This window comes from Dendrobium catenatum, unplaced genomic scaffold, assembly GCF_001605985.2.
Source record: "Dendrobium catenatum unplaced genomic scaffold, ASM160598v2 fragScaff_scaffold_943, whole genome shotgun sequence".
In the NCBI taxonomy this organism is placed as follows: Eukaryota; Viridiplantae; Streptophyta; class Magnoliopsida; order Asparagales; family Orchidaceae; genus Dendrobium; species Dendrobium catenatum.
The window spans coordinates 221081-238305 of NW_021319405.1; the positions used below are offsets into that span (position 1 = coordinate 221081).

The window sequence follows — 17225 nt, forward strand, 5'->3', positions numbered from 1 at the left end:
TGCATCGAGCTTGTTGTGTGATTGAAAAGTCCCTCTCAAACTTAAGGGAAAATTCTATAAGATGGTAGTGAGACTTGCAATGCATAATGGTGCAGAATGTTGGCCATTAAAAGAGAAGCATAATATTAAGTTAAGTGTTGTAGAGATGAGGATGCTCAGGTGGATGAGTGGATTTACTCTTAAAGAGAGATACGAAATGAGCGTATACCTGACAAGGTTGGAGTAGCTCTAGTGGAAGATAAAATTAGAGAGAGTCGCCTTAGATGGTTTGGTCACATAAAATGACGGCCTTCCGATGACTCGGTTAGGGAAGTAGATGTATTAGATTTGACTTATTTTAAGAAAGGTAGAGGTAGATCTAAAAAGACTTGGTTAGGCAATATTAGAAATGACCTTTCTTTATTAGATTTAGATGTGAATTTGACCCTTAACATGACAAAATAGAGGAAAATGATTCATGTAGCCGACCCCACATTTTTTGTGGGATAAAGGCTTGTTAAAGAATTCTCTCTATGGCTTGACTTTATAAATGTTATTTGTATATATTACTTGAATATACTACAAATTTGAATGTCTTTATTTGTAATTTTTATTTTTACAAACCTTGTGCTCTTGATTTGAAGTCATTGTAGATGTCAATTTATTTATTTATGATCCTCATTAAGATTGTATTTATATTTCTTTCTTTTGAAATTCTTCTTTTTGAGAAGATGGGAGCCTTCCATCTTAGTCTCTTTTACCTTAGGTTTTTGTGAGTTTTAGCTTTATCATTGTTCTTTGTACCATAATATTTATGTTTATTTCCATTCTTTTATAATTATTGTTTTTTTCCTAATAATTACATTCTTTATATTTTTCCATGTCTATAAATGTGAATTAGCATTTTTTTTCTAAAAAAGTATTTTAATAGAACAAATAGTCATGTAGTTTAAATTTAAAAAAGTGACCTTTTCATGCTATGTCAAAATAAATGACTTCCATGTTCTGTCTCAGAAATTCTTTAAACACAAGATCAGCTTTTGCAAAGTTGGGGGTTTTAGTACAAGTTGTTGAGGTTAAATTAGGGATACAAATGAACCGAGCTGTGTTGAGTAGGAGCTTGTTTGCAAAAATCGAGCTGGTGCTCGATAGAAGTGTTTGTAGTAGTGCTTAGCTATGGTTTGAGATCGGCTCATTAGCTAATCAAATGAGTCTATTAATGAGCAACTCTATCGAGTAGTTTATTAGTCATATGAACAAACCTATCGAGCTTATTAATGTAAATGCATAAATAAGTAGTTTGTGTTCTTGAACAAAAATAATCCAACATAGAAAAAAACAACAGCACTACAAAATCACATGTTAGATAAATTTGTATTTAACTATTATATAAGCATATTGTCAAGTTTTAGTTGAGCTTCTTAACTAGTTTTTTAATGAGTTTCAAATGATGCTTGTTCAATTAGTTAATTAAATGATCATGATTGAATTTTAATCGAGCCAAATCACAAGTAACTTGTTGAGTGTATTGATCCATTTGTAGCCCTAGGCTAAATAAACTGTGATAAATAAGGATTTGAAAGCGCCCCATCCACAAGAGGCAGTTTTCCCACACTGAAATGGGCTAGCGGAGTCGGCAGTTTAAATTTAAAACCTTGTTAAGTGGCCTAGCCTTGTCTGCAAAAAATGTATGATTTTATCTATCTTGTTAAGGATGCCTGATTTTTATTTGGATCATATATCCTAATGTCATATGATATTAGTATCATATCATATGTTTTGCTTTCTTTCTTGGATTAGTATCTTTCTTTTTCGGTTTCCTGCATGTCTCTGTTTACTATTGTTGAGCTCATAATCTTGTTTGGTAATGGGATGGAATACTTAGTTTCCATTTTTGGTGCTTTTTATTCGTTTGGTATTATTTTTGATTGGAACTTGCAATCCTTTTGCTCTTAGAGTTGGAAGCTTTTGCATAAAGGAGTAGCGTTTCATTTATTTAATCAACATTGCAGAAGGTTTTTCTTCATTTGAGCTACTTTTTATTTATGTTTTCTTTTGAATTGTCTCATTTATCTCAGAATCTTCCGCATGATGCTTACAAGCTCCTTCCAGTTCCTTCTCCCATTGGTGGTGTGCTAGTGATCTGTGCTAATAGCATTCACTATCATAGTCAGGTGATTTAAATCTTTTGTAGTGTATTCTGTTGGTTGATTGGGTATAATTCAGGTTCCACATTTTACCTGCTTTTGTGTGGCGTCCTCATGAATTTTTAATTGTAATTTGCAGTCTGTATCTTGCTCACTCGGTCTTAATAGTTTCTGTGCTCAGCTGGAAAACAGGTTTTCTTGTTTTATTTCTTTAATGCATTGTTTATCTAATTCCTTCTTAGGTATGTTGTTGACCAATGTATAACATATGGCATTTTCGTTTCAAATTTATGTGTTCCTATTGGTATTGTATGGTATATGATATAATGCCTTAGAGAGATGGTGATAATTTATTGTCAAAGCTGGTTTGATTAGTAGTGTGGCTGACTGTCGGAAATTTTTATTTATTGTGCTGTAAATAATAAATAGCTGTGAAAGTATTTTGACCTTTCTGAAATGTATCATGGTAAAAGAGCAGCTAGTGCGATTGTTTATTATGGGAAGTAAAGTTGCTGAGTTTAAAAAAATGGCAATTTATCATCTGTTGCATGTTCAGAATAATTTCATTTATCATACTTTTTATTAAACTTATCCCAACTATCTGAACTTATTTCTGTGAATCCTTATTTTCCATATATTCTTGTTGCATGCTACTTGAGGTGTTATACCTAATTTTTGTAGGATGTTACCTTTGGTCTTCATCTACTTCCTAATCCTTTGAAACACATTTATATGTTTGTCTGGCGGATGTGTTTTATGACATTCGTGATACTTGTTCAATAGATATACTCCAACTGTTCTTCTAATATAATCTTTACTTTATTTATTATTCATAATTTCTCACATAAATTTTAATATATATATATATATATATAATCTCAACTTAGATATCAACGACCTTTTTGCTATGTAACACTCAAATTCATACAAAATTGTTAATTTAGTTGCGATTTGTAAGTCTCTGATAACTTCTTCTTGCATGATTCTCGAGAAGCACTTCTCCATTTCAATCACCAGTCAACTCTAGAAGTTATATCATTGTCCAGATTCTCATTTTTTCTATAATAGATCAAGTTATTGCACCTATGAAATATTTTATTTTCTAATAATATTGATTGATAATTTATAATATCGCACCATTAAAATTGCATATCATGTATTAATTAGAAACACTATATTTTGAACATTCTCTCTATTCTTATTTGCTTTTTAATTAGTTCAGTGGATGTCTTATAGTCACAGCCACACCAAGATGGAGAAAGGGTGAATTGGGTGTGCATTAGGGCACTTTGGACTTCTTTCAAAATTCACCAATTCAAACCATCACAAATAATATACTAGCGGATGCTATATATATAGCAATCAAATGCAAAAAATGTAACACACAATCAATTGTAAAACTATAGGATAATTGATTTGAAATGAGCTTGTGGTGATGTAATTCGGGCTTCTTTTGAAATCCAATAATTTAAACCCTTAGATCGAGTATATTAACTTAAACTATAAATATAGCAATTTGTTGAAAAACATGTTGAGATAAAAAAGTATATATTTTATAGGGGATACATATAGCCCAATTAGTGGCCTTAAAATAGAAAGAAATAAAAACGGACTAATGGAAATAATGGGAAAAAATAAGCACAAATCCAGGGTATTCAAATCGGGAATAAGTTACTAACATAATATAGAAAATCAAGATTCTTGATTTGAACTAGCGGGGTGGGATTTCCTTGTATGGATTTTGCGGTATAGATGGTATGACAACTGTTAGAGGAATTTTTGGATTGATAATTGTTAGGAAATTACCAAAATTTCTGAAGTACTAGGTTCCACCCCGGAGATTTCTGAAAATTGATCTTGAATCGCTGGAGTGCAGGCTTCACATTAGATCTTCTTGAAATGATTCTTGGATTTTGCTGGATTGCTTGGCATAGCCTTGAAGGCTTCCAGAAATAGATACAAGATTTCCACACTCAAGCTTGTAATGTATGTTAATCAAAGCTAGCTTGAAAATAAGAGTCTCTAATTGTTTTGATTAACAGCTTTAGCGGCTATTTGGTCTTCTGAAAAGTAATGCATAATGAACTAGAATATAGTGTAAAAGAAATACAATATATTTAAAATATTTTTTGTTGTTTGGATGAAGGTAAAAAAAATGCAGGTGATTATTTTTTTTGTTTGGTTTGAAGTAAAATGAATGTAATATAAAGCTCAACGATGGTGTGGTTGGTGGCTGATGGCCGGCATCGAGTGGTGGGAGGTGTCCAGTGATAACGACGGCGGGCGGCAAGAGGAGTGTCAGATTGTAGTGTATTTAGAATTTGGTCAAAAATAGGCTAGGTTTGAATATATAAAAAATGAACTACGGAGTGAATTTATACTTAATCAAAATTTTACTCTTCCTTTCTTTTTCATCAATCCAAAACCAAAATTCTCTAAACCATTACATTTTTGAATACTTTGCACTCACTTTTCATCAAACCAAATATCCCCTAGTAAATATATCAACAATTTGATATCATATTGGAGTGTATCTCATCTTGATAAGTTCAATTTTTCTCCTTTATTGAGTGTTTATCAATCTCAACCAATGCTTTAAAAACCGGATCGGACCGGCCGGTTCAATCGTGAACCGGTCACAAGACCGGTCCGGTTCAATCTTAAAACCGCTTCTGCATTGAACCGGTCAGAACCGCCGAACCAGCCCGGTTATGTTTGAACTGGCCGGTTCAAATCATACAAATTTTAAATATTTTTTTAAATAAATAAATTAATATATATTTAAAACATTTGATTAAAGTTATAATATATTTTTTATTATAAACAATTTTGCCCTCAAACCATCATGAAACATTTTCACATGACACCTTCATGTGAGCTCTGTATGCAAGGAAAGTAAAAAGGCTATATAAACAATAACAAGAAAGGGTTTCTAAGGGATGTGGGACTAAAGAAAAGAGTTGAAGAGTATGAGTTCATAGTATATATAATGGCTATAAAACATATGTTTAAACAAATTTTTTAATTAATTATTTTTGATGTGAAAGATAATTATTTATTGGTTAATAATAAAAATTTATTTAATTTTACTTAATTATATAAGTTTTATGTTTCATAATTTTTTTTTAGTTTAATTTTTTATCTCATACTTTGAATGATAATATTATTATTATGTTAATTTTATTAAATTTAAATAATGCTTATTATTTATTACATCATCCGGTTCGACCCTGGTTAGACCGGTCGAATCGTGAACCTTTCCTTCTTCCGGTTCGTTGTCCGGTCCGATTTTTTGAACCTTGATCTCAACATTACTTCTTCGTATCATGAACGGGTTTCTTAGTAATGCTAATTGTAGCTATATTATCATTCATCATCATCATCATTAATTCTATGGTTTAAACTTTTTGTTCTTCAAGAAGTCATTTAAACCATATTGCTTTGTAAATTTCATCAACCATGACTTTGAGTTTCACTTCAGCCCTATTTCTAGCCACAACATATTATTTTTTTACTTATCCAAATGACTAAAATTTTATATTTAAATGAACAATAACTAGATTTGGATTTATGATCAGTGATAGATTATATCCAATCAGCTTTAGTGAATATTTCAAAACTCCTGTTTATTTCTTTCTCAAAGAATAGACCTTCTCATTGCAACCTTTTAAGATATCTTAGTGTCATGTGTATGACTTCAAGGTGTTCCGTTGTGGTTTTATTTATGTATTGACTATCTAATCATAAATTGGCATCATACGTGAGTTCTAATGTGAGAAAGGTAGATTAGCTTTTGTACTAATTGGTTGTATATACCTTTGCCAACATGTGTTGTATAATTGTTGGACCCAATGTTATTGAGAGAATTCTTTAGAATGTTAACATGTTTGCAACCGGTCATATTGGTTTCTTTTAGTAGGTCCATACTTCATAGTATATTTTTGTTGGGCGATCGATACATGCTTCTTTGTAGGGCTACAAACGAACCGAGCCGAGCCGAGCTTAGACATGTTCATGTTCGAGCTCGTTTGACCAGACCATGTTCAAGCTCGGTTCGAAATTTGCCGAGCTTTTTTGTTCGCTGTTCGAGTTCGCGTTCGTTAAGATATACACTGTTCGAGTTCAGTTCGCGTTCATGTTCAAGCTCAAGCTCGTTTATTAAGCTTGACGAGCCTCTAATCGAGCCGCTTGTTAACTCTTATCGAGCGGTTAACGAGCCGAGCAAGACATAAAACAATTTATATTAATATATATTCATTAAACCGAGAAGCTCGCCGTCCAACCAGCCAGCAAATCCGAACAGGCCGATCCCGCCCCAGCCCGCAGTGCTTAGATTGGCTCAAAGATGCTTTGATTTTATAAAACACAACTAGTTACCTCTAGGCGGTGTGGTACTAAATCCCCTACAGGTTTTTTTTTAAGTTGTTGACTTGTTGATGCCACGGAAGAGAGAGAGAGAGAGAGAGAGAGAGAATCAGGCGTGAATAAGATAATAAAAAAATGAGAGTGTGGGCGGGAGGAGTTTTTTTTTTTAATTTTTGAGTGGGAATATTTGGGTCGGAGCATTAATAGTTATATCTTAATGAAGAGAGAGAGAGAGAGAGAGAGAGAGAGAGAGAGAGAGAGAGAGAGAGAGAGATGTTAGTTTAAAACTTTTAAATTAAAAAAAAAAGTGAACCTTTCATGCTATGTCCAAAATTAAATGGCTTCCATGTTCTGCCTCCAGAAATTTCTTTAACACAAGATCAGCTTTTGCCAAAGTTGGGGGTTATTAGTAAAGTTGTGAGGTTAAATTAGGGATACAAATTGAACCGAGTGTGTTGAGTAGGAGCTTGTTTGCAAAAATCGAGCTGGTGCTCGATAGAAGTGTTTGTAGTAGTGCTTAAGCTATGGTTTGAGACGGCTCATTAGCTAATCAAATGAGTCTATTAATGAGCAAAACTCTATCGAGTAGTTTTATTAGTCATATGAACAAACCTTATTCGAGCTTATTAATGTAAATGCATAAATAAGTTAGTTTTGTGTTCTTTTGAACAAAATAATCCAACATACGAAAAAAACAACAGCACCACAAATCAACAAATATTAGATAAATTTGTTATTTAACTATTATATAAGCAATTGTCAAGTTTTAGTTGAGCTTCTTAAAACTAGTTTTTTTTAATGATTTTCAAATGATGCTTGTTCAATTAGTTAATTAAATGATCATGATTGAATTTCTAATCGAAGCCAAATCACAAGTAACTGTTGAGTCCGTATGATCCATTTGTAGCCCTTACGGCTAAATAAACTGTGAAAATAAGGATGAAAGCGCCCCATCTTACAAGAGGCAGTTTTCCCACACTGAAATGGTGCTTAGCGGAGTCGGCAGTTTTTAAATTTAGAACCTTGTTAAGTGCGCCTTAGCCTTGTCTGCCAAAAAATGTATGATTTTATCTATCTTGTTAAAGATGCCTGATTTTTATTGGAATCATTATATCCTAATGTCTTATTTGTTGCTCATGTTTTGCTTTCTTTTCTGGATTAGTATTCTTTCTTTTTCGGTTCCTGCATGTCTCTAGTTGTTTAGTATTGTGAGCTCAGTAATTCTTGGTTTTGGTAATGGGATGGAATACTTAGTTTCCATTTTGGTTGCTTTTTATTCGTTTGGTATTATTTATTGATTGGAACTTGCAATCCTTTTGCTCTTAGAGTTGGAGAGCTTTAGCATAAAGAGTAGCGTTTCATTTATTTAATCACCATTGCAGAAGGTTTTTCTTCATTTGAGCTACTTTTTATTTATGTTTTCTTTTGGATATTGTCTCATTATCTCAGAATTCTTCGTCTGATGCTTACAAGCTCCTTCCAGTCCTTCTCATGGTGGGTGTGCTAGTTGATCTTTGCTAATAGCATTCCACTATCATAGTCAGGTGATTTTAAATCTTTTGTAGTGTATTCTGTTGGTTGGACTTGGGGTATAATTCAGGTTCCACATTTTACCTGCTTTGTGTGGCGTCCTCATGATGAATTTTTAATGTAATTTCAGTCTGTATTCTTGCTCCCACTCGGTCTTAAAATAGTTTCTGTGCTCAGCTGGGGAAAACAGGTTTTCTTGTTATTTCTTTAATGCATTGTTTATCTAATCCTTCTTAGGTATGTGTTGACCTAATGTATAACATTATTGGCATTTTCGTTTTCAAATCTGTGTTCCTGAATTGGTATTGTATAGTATATGAATAATGCCTTAAGAGAGATGGTGATAATTTTGTTGCAAAGCTGCTTTGATTAGTAGTGTGGCTGACTGTCGGAAATTTTTTATTTATTGTGCTGAGCGTAAAATAATAAATAGTAAGAACGGCCACTGTGAAGTATTTTGACCTTTCTGAAAATGTATCATGGTAAAGAGCAGCTAGTGCGATTGGCTTTATTATGGGGAAGTAAAGTTGCTGATTTTTAAAAAAATGGCAATATCATTCTGTGCATGTTCAGAATAATTTTCATTTATCATACTTTTATTAAACTTATCCCAAACTATCTGAACTTATTTCTGTGAATCCTTATTTTTCCATATATTCTTGTTTGCATGCTACTTGAGGTGTTTATACCTATTTTTTGTAGGATGTTACCTTTGGTCTCATCTACTTCCTAATCCTTTGAACACATTTATTGTTGTCTGGCGGAATAGTGTGTTTTTATGACTTCGTGATACTTGTTCAATAGAATATCACTCCAACTGTTCTTCTAAATAATCTTTTAACTTTTATTTTATTATCATTAATTTCTCACATAAATTTAATATATATATTATATTATATATATATATACTATTATATATATATAATCTCAACTTAGATATCAACGAACCTTTTGCTATTGTTAACACTCAAATCATTACAAGATTGTTAATTTAGTTGCGATTTGATTAAGTCTTCTGATAACTTCTTCTTGCATTGATTCTCGAGAAGCACTTCTCCATTTCAATCGCAGTCAACTCTAGAAGTTATATCATTGTCCAGAATCTCATTTTTACTATAATAGATCAAGTTATTGCACCTATGAAATATTTTATTTTCTAATAATATTGATTGATAATTTATTAATTTCGCACCAATTTAAAAATTGCATTATTATGTATTAATTTAGAAAAACACTAATTTGTACATTCTCTCTAATTCTTATTTGACTTTTTAATTAGTTCAGTGGATGCTTTATAGTCACGCCACACCAAGATGGAGAAAGGGTGAATTGGGTGTTGCAGTAGGGCACTTTGGACTTCTTTCAAAAATCACCAATTCAAACCATCACAAATAATATACTAGCGGATGCTATATTATAGCAATCAAATGCAAAAAATGTAACCACAATCAATTGTAAAAACTATAGGATAATTGATTTTGAAATGAGCTTGTGGTGATGTTATTCGGGCTCTTTTGAAAATCCAATAATTTAAACCCTTAGATCCGGAGTATATAACTTAACTATTAAAATATAGTGATAAGAACGGAAACGAATTGGCTTTGCTTACGGAGAGGATCTCCTCTCCAAAATCTGAAATTCATCAAGCTGTTATGGCTAGGAAAAATTCCAAACAACAACTATACGAGAGCATTGGATAGCAGTATGAGGCATTCTGGCAGCCAAGCTACAGTGGAACTTTCCTTTGATGGGGAATTTCCTGGACAGCAGCAATTTTGAAGTTCACGTTGCTGGGAAACAAAATTAAATACCGTTGCTGGAAATTCGATGGCTGCAGTCTTTAGCAGGGCAGAATACTCAATGTCAAAGGAGTTTGGGAAGAATCTGTGGGCAGGGAGTAAAGTATACGGGCCAGAGAAGTTTTGGGCCAGCAGGAAATGTATGGGAGATTATTCCCAAAGTAAAAGGAGGCGTTTTGGAAAGACTAAGAGGTGGGAAAGATTTTAGAGGGAATGTCCAGCAATGGGCCAGGCCTGGTATGTGGTTTGGGAGGATTTATGAATTTATTTCCTTAATCCTGAAATCAGGTTTTTTAGGAAATAAATTGGCTAGGCAGCTCAGTAAATTCCGGTTCTTGAAATTGGGAAATCTTTCCAAAGATAAAGGTAGGGAGTTTCAAATTCCTGTTGTAATCTCCTTAGATTAGGAAATTAATTCAGTAGAGCAAGGCAAGGGAATTATAAGGAAGGGTAATCAAGAGGTGGGCTATGAGGGGGGTTTCGCCAAGAAGAACCAAGGGAGCAATTAATGTGGAGATTTAAGGCTCATTGATTTGAATTTAAAAATGTTTCAAAATTCCGAATTTAATTTCAGTTTTGATTTGAAAATGGGGGGAGCTTAATTTGAAATTGATTTCAAATTTAAGAGGCCATCAATCTTAATTGGGGCATTAATGGGAGGAAACTCACATGGTGGCCGGCGGCATGTTTAGAAGAAGAGAGGGAGGGGATTTGGGCAATGTTTTGGGGAGCTTCCAAGAAGAAAAATGTATTTGAAGGTTATGACTCAGATCCAAGACTTCTTGAATTTTAAAATTTGAATCATTGCATAACACTTTTCCTAAATCAAGGAATTCCAAATTTGGAAAGAATTGAAATTCAAAAATTTGAATTTTCAAATTTGAATCAATCCTTTTTCTAATTTCATCGTAGGGTGAATTATGGAAAATCCATGAAAGATTATTGAGATTTACCGTCATTGGTGGGAAAAAGATGGGGTCGGGATGAGGCTTAGAAATCCGGCGGGCCAAACGGAATGGGGGGAAGGAAGAAGATTGAAGTAACGACGTAAGAGCCAATAAGAAGGAACAAAAGCAAATAAACAAAAATATCAAAGATTACAACCCGCGAGCCCGGACACATCCTGCGGCTGACGGTACTACGTTGCCCTTCTCCAAGGGACTTCACGCCCGAGCCCGGACCCATCCTGCGGCTGGTGGAAACTCCGACTCCCTCCCATAGGGATCACTACCGTTCTTTCCCAAAGAAACCCAAGTGCAAAACGCAAATTTTTTATTTAATATGCCATTCACCACCTAATGCATGAGAAGAGGCCTCTCCCTTATATATATAGGCCGTAACTCCAAATAAAAAAAAGGACACATATTGCCCCTTGGGCTTACATTAAGACCAAGAGGGTAAAAAAGGAAAATTTGCAAAATTAATCAAAATACACTTAATAAACTTAAATAAACACAAAGTGATCTCGGTCTCGATTCTTCAGCTCCTCGGATAGCTGGCTTTGTTGGATGTCCGTCATAATTCTCCCAGGGTGGAAAAGGGACTCGACTCCGTCGAGTTCGCGTCCCGGAGTGAGCAACCATGCTCTGATACCAAACTGATAAAGAATGGAAACGAAGGCTTTGCTTACGGAGAGGATCTCCTCTCCAAAAATCTGATTCAACAAGCTGTATGGTTTAGGGAAATCCAAAACAACAAACTTACGAGAGCATTGGAACAGCAGTATGAGGATTCTGGCAGCAAAGCTACACTGACTTTCCTTTGATTGGAAATTTCCTGGACAGCAGCAATTTTTTGAGCTTCACGGTGCTGGAAACAAATAAACGTGCTGGAATTCTATGCTGCAGGTCTTTAAGCAGGCATAATTACTCAATGTCCAAAGGAGTTTGGGAAGAGATCTGGGAGGGATTTTTAAAAGTATACGGGCCAAGGAGAAAGTTTTGGCCAGCAGGAAATTATGGTGGAGATTAATTCCCAAAAGTAACAGGAGGCGTTTTGAAAGATCTAAGAGGTGGGAAAGATTTTAGAGGAAATTCCAGCAATGGGCCAGGCCGTATGTGGTGTTGGGAGGATATGAATTATTTCCTAATCCTGAAATCAGGGTTTTTATGGAAATAAATTGTGCTAGGAGCTCATGGTAAATTTCGGTTCTTGGAAATGGAAATCTTGTTCCAAAGATAAAGGGTTAGGGAGTTTAGATTCCTGTTGTTTAATCTCCTTAGATTAGGAAATTAATTAGTTAGAGCAAGGCAAGCGGAATTATTAAGTTTAAGGTAAATCAAGGGAGGTGGGGGCATGAGGGGGGTTTCAGCCAAGCAGAAACCAAGGAGCAATTAATGGGAGATTTAAGGCCATTTGATTTGAATTTAAAAAGGTTCAAAATGCCGAATTTAATTTCAGTTTTGGATTGAAATTGGTGGGAGGCTTAATTTGAAATTGATTTCAAATTAGAGGCCATCAATGCTTTAATTGCGGGGGCATTAAATGGGAGGAAAACTCACATGGTGGCCGGGCGGCATGTTAGAGAGAGAGGGGGGGTGATTTTGGGCAATGTTTGGGGAGCTTCAAAGAAGAAAAATGTATTATGAGGTTATGGACTAGATCCAAACTTTCTTTGAATTTAAATTGAATCATTGCATAACACTTTCCCTAAATAGAATTTCCAAATTTGAGGAAAGAATTGAAAATTCAAAAATTTGAATTTCAAATTTGGAATCAATCCTTTCTAATTTTTCTCGTAGGGTGAATTATGGAAAATCATGAAGATATTGAGATTACCGTCAGGGGGAAAAAAGATGGGGTTTTCGGGTTGAGGCTAGAAATCCGTAGCGGCCAAACGGAGATGGGGGAGGAAGAAGATGAGATAACGACGGAAAGGAGCAATTAAGAAGGAACAAAAGCAAATAAACAAAAAATTATCAAAGATACAAACCGCGAGCCTGGGAACACATCCTCGGTGACGGGTTACTACGTTTGCCCTTCTCCAAAGGGACTTCACGCCATTGAGCCCGGACCCATCCTCGCGGCTGGTTGGGAAACTCCGACTCCCTCCACAAGGGATTCACTACCGTTCTTCCCAAAAGAAACCCAAGTGCAAAATCCGCAAAAATTTTTTATTAATAATCCATCATTACCTAATTACCATGAGAAGAGGCCCTATTTATGGCCTCAAAGAAAATAAAAGACATCATTTTGCCCCTTGGCTACATAAGACAAGAGGGTTAAAAAGGAAAAATTAGCAAAATTTAAATCAAAATCACTTAATAACTAAAATAAAACAAAGTGATCTCGGTCTGTCGACTTCAAGCTCCTCGGATAGGCATGGATCGGTTGGATGTCCGCATAATATTAGCAATTTGTTTGAAAACATGTTGAGATAAAAAAGTATATATTTATAGGGGATACATATAGCCCAATTAGTGGCCTTTAATAGAAAGAAATAAAAACGGATACTAATGGAATAATGGGAAATAAATAAGCACAAATCCAGGGTATCAAATCGGAATTAAGTTACTAACTAATATAGAAAATCAAGATTTCTTGATTTGAAACTAGCGGGGTGGGATTCCTTGTATGGATTCTGCGGTATACTGGTATGACAACTGTTAGAGGAATTTTGGATTGATAATTGTTTATGAAAATTACCAAAATTTCTGAAGTACTTACGTTCCACCCGAGAGATTTCTGAAAATTGATCTTGAATCGCTGGGTGGCAGGCTCCACATTAGATCTTCTTGGAAATGATTCTTGGATTTTTGCTGGATTTGCTTGGCATAGCCTTGAAGGCTCCAGAAATAGATCACAAGATTCCACACTCAAGCTTTGTAATTATGGTTATACTCAAAGCTAGCTTGACTCAAGAAGTCTCTAATTGTTTTGTATTAACAGCTTTAGCGGGCTATTGGTCTTCTGAAAAGTAATGCATATTGAAACTAGAATTATAGTGTAAAAGAAATACAATATATTAAAAATTATTTTGTTGTTTGGATGAAGGTAAAAAAAATGCAGGTGATTACTTTTTTTGTTGGCTTTGAAGTAAAATGAGATGTAATATAAAAGCTCAACGGATGGTTTGGTTTGGTGGTGATGGCCGACATCGAGTGGTGGGAGGTGTCTAGTGATAACGACGGCGGGCGGCAAGAGGAGGTGTGTAGTTGTATTTTAGAATTTGTCAAAAATAGGCTTAGGTTTGAAATATATAAAAAATGAACTTCGGAGTGAATTTAATACTTAATCCAAAAATTTTACTCTTCCTTTCTTTTTCATCAATCCAAAACCAAAATTCTTCTAAACCCACTTACATTTTGAATACTGCACTCACTTTTCATCAAACCAAATATCCCCTAGTAAATTATTCAACAATTTAGCCTCATCACTCATTTCGGCAGTGCTCAATCACATCCATCTCTTGATCCCGATTCATATATGCCCACTCTAATGAACGCATCAACCCAAAAGTGTTTATCTCTAATGCTCATACCCATGCTTTTAACACAAATCCGCAACGACCCGGAGAACCGGCCAGGTTCAAAATCGCATCCTAGAAACCCTCGGATCAACAAAGAACCGAGTCTCGAGCCGATCAGTACTTAAAACCGCTCTCTGCATTGAACCAGGTCAGAAACGCACCGAACCGGCCCCAGGTAATGATCTCCTGAAAAACCCGGCAAACCGGATTACATAATCATCACAATTCTTAAATATTTCTTGTTTAAAATAAAATAAATTAAATATGTATCCTATTAAACATTTGATTATACGAAAAAACATAATAAATATACTTTTTATTATAAACAATATTGCCCCAAATCATATGACATACTTCACATGAACTGCATGTAAGAAGCTCTGTATGCCAGGAAGTAAACAAGGCTAATACAAAACAATAATCAAGAAAAGGGTTAAAGGATGTGAAGACAAAAGAAAATGAGATTGAATAAGCTAGATTATGAGTTCATAGTATATATAATGGCTATAAAACATATCGTTATAAACAGTGTTAATTAATTAATTATTTTTTGATGTGAACAGATAATATTTAATGGTTTAACTAATAAACATTTACTTATTATTTATACACTATAAAAAAATAACTTTAATCATTAATAATTTTATCTACTTTAGTTAATGATTTTAGATTATACAATTTATAAAATAACTTTGCTACATACAACATATCATAAACACTTTTACAAAATATATTAACATATAATATAAAATAAGAATATTTATATAAATTATATAAACTTATTATAGAATTCTAGAACTTATATTAAATATGTAACAATAATGAGTAATAATTTATATTAATTTAAATTAATATGGTTATATGTAAATTCAAATTCCAAATTTAAAATTTGGAAAAAATATATTAAAATCTTAAAACTATCATTAATTTATTTTGGTTATTTTATGAAGGGTTGAGAATCTTTTAATCTATATTAGATTAATTTTTTTTTCTTTTATGTGAGATTTTAAATAATTACTCTATTACTAATATATAAGTTTTCATGTTTCATAAATATTTATGAGTAATTTTTTGTCTCATAACTATTGATATGATAATATTATTATTATGTAAATTTACTTAAATTTAAAATAACTGCTTATTATTTATTACATCATCCCGGTTCGACCCCGGTTTAGACCGGTGATCGAACCTGTGAACCTTTCTTCTTCCGGTTCGTTGTCCCGGTCCGATTTCAAACTTAACTCAAATTACTGTTCGTCCATACGGCTAATCCACTCAGCTTTCTCATTGCTAATTGTACCTATATTATCATTTATCATCCATCATCATCATTAATTCTATGAGTTTAAAACTTTTTGCTTTCTTCTAAAGAAGTCATTAAACCACTTATTGCTTTGTAATTCATTCAACCATGACTTTATGTTTGCACTATCAGCCCTATTTCTAGCCCAACACTATTATTTTTTACTTATCAAATGACGTAAAATTTCTAACCTATAACTATATATATATATAACTATATTACACTATACATATATAATACATAAATATATTATACCCTATATACATACATATAATATATACTACTAACACCCCCCACCCAACACACAAAACACACCAAACAACTAATATATATATATATATATATATATATATATTAATTTTTTATTTTTTACATTTTTATTTCTTCGAAACTAAAATTTCATATTTAAATAGAACTACTAGATATAATGGAACTTTATAGATCAGATGATACAGCTAATAATCCATCAGCTTTAGTGAATATTTCAAAAACTCACTGTCTTATTTCTTTCTCAAAGGGAATAGCACCACTTTTCTTCATCAACTGCAATCCTTTTCAAGAAATATCCTTCTAGTCGTAATGCTGTTATCCGACTCCTCAAAGGTTGCTTCCGTTAAAGTGGTTCATAATTTATGTATTGACTATTAAATCATAAATTAGGCACCGTCATACGTGAGTTTCTATGTTGAGAAAAGGTAGATAGACTCTAACGAACTAATGGTATGTAATACTACCTTTCCAACATTGTGTATGAAATATAAAATTAGTTGGCCATGTTATTGAAGAGATTCTTATGAATGTAACATGTTCGCAAAACGGATACATATTTGTGTTTCTTTAGTAAGGTCATTACTCCAATAGCTCCACAAAAATATTTAAGTATAAGGCGCGATCCGATACATGCTTATTTGTAGGGCTACAAACGACCCCGAGCTGAGCCAGAGCTTAGACATGGTTCATGTTCAGCTCGTTTGACCAGACCCATGTATCAAGCCTCAGGTTCGAAATTGCCGACGCTTATTATTGTTCGCTGTTCGAGTTCGCAAGTCGTTAAGATATACAACTGATTCGAGTTCAAGTTCGCGTATGTTCAAGCTCCAAAGATCGTTTATTTAGCTTGACGAAGCCTCCTTCGAGCGCTTTGTTAAACTCTTATCGAACCAGTGATGTTAACTAGCCGAGCAAGACATAAAACAATTTTAATTAATATATAATTCAATTAAACGAGATCAGCTCGCCGGTCCAAACCAAGACCGCAAAAATACCGAACAGGACCGATCACGACGCGCCCAAGAGCCAGACCTGCACTAATACTACCTAGAAATGGCTCATAAGATTTGCCATTTGATTTTAAAAAAACAAAACTAGTTAACCTCTAGAGCTCGAGCTGTGGTACTAAAATCACACACCTAAGCGTATTTTTTTAAATGTACTATGTTGATGCACACGGAAGAGAGAGAGAGAGAGAGAGAGAGACAGAGAAGAGAGAGGAATCATAGCCGATGAATAAGGATAATAAAAAAAGTGACTGATGTAGTGGCGGGAGAAGTTTTTTTTTTTTTTTAATTTTAATAGTCGGGAAATTTGACGGCTCGCGAGATTAATATTATATCTTTAATGAAGAGAAGAGA

General features: G+C 33.8%; 1 protein-coding gene across 3 annotated transcripts in view; it reads left to right on the top strand.

Moving 5' to 3' along the window:
* The window catches only part of LOC110092320 (cleavage and polyadenylation specificity factor subunit 1), a 106977-nt gene that overhangs the window by 24002 nt on the left and 65750 nt on the right, over positions 1 to 17225 (top strand). For all 3 annotated transcript variants that reach the window (XR_003701678.1, XM_020816823.2, XM_028697468.1), the window contains exons 6-7: positions 2058 to 2153; positions 2266 to 2318. Coding sequence is in view for 2 of the 3 variants with exons in the window: in XM_020816823.2 (XP_020672482.2) it covers positions 2058 to 2153; positions 2266 to 2318 (149 nt within the window). In the remaining variant the exon portion in view is untranslated. The remainder of the gene's footprint in view (positions 1 to 2057; positions 2154 to 2265; positions 2319 to 17225) is intronic.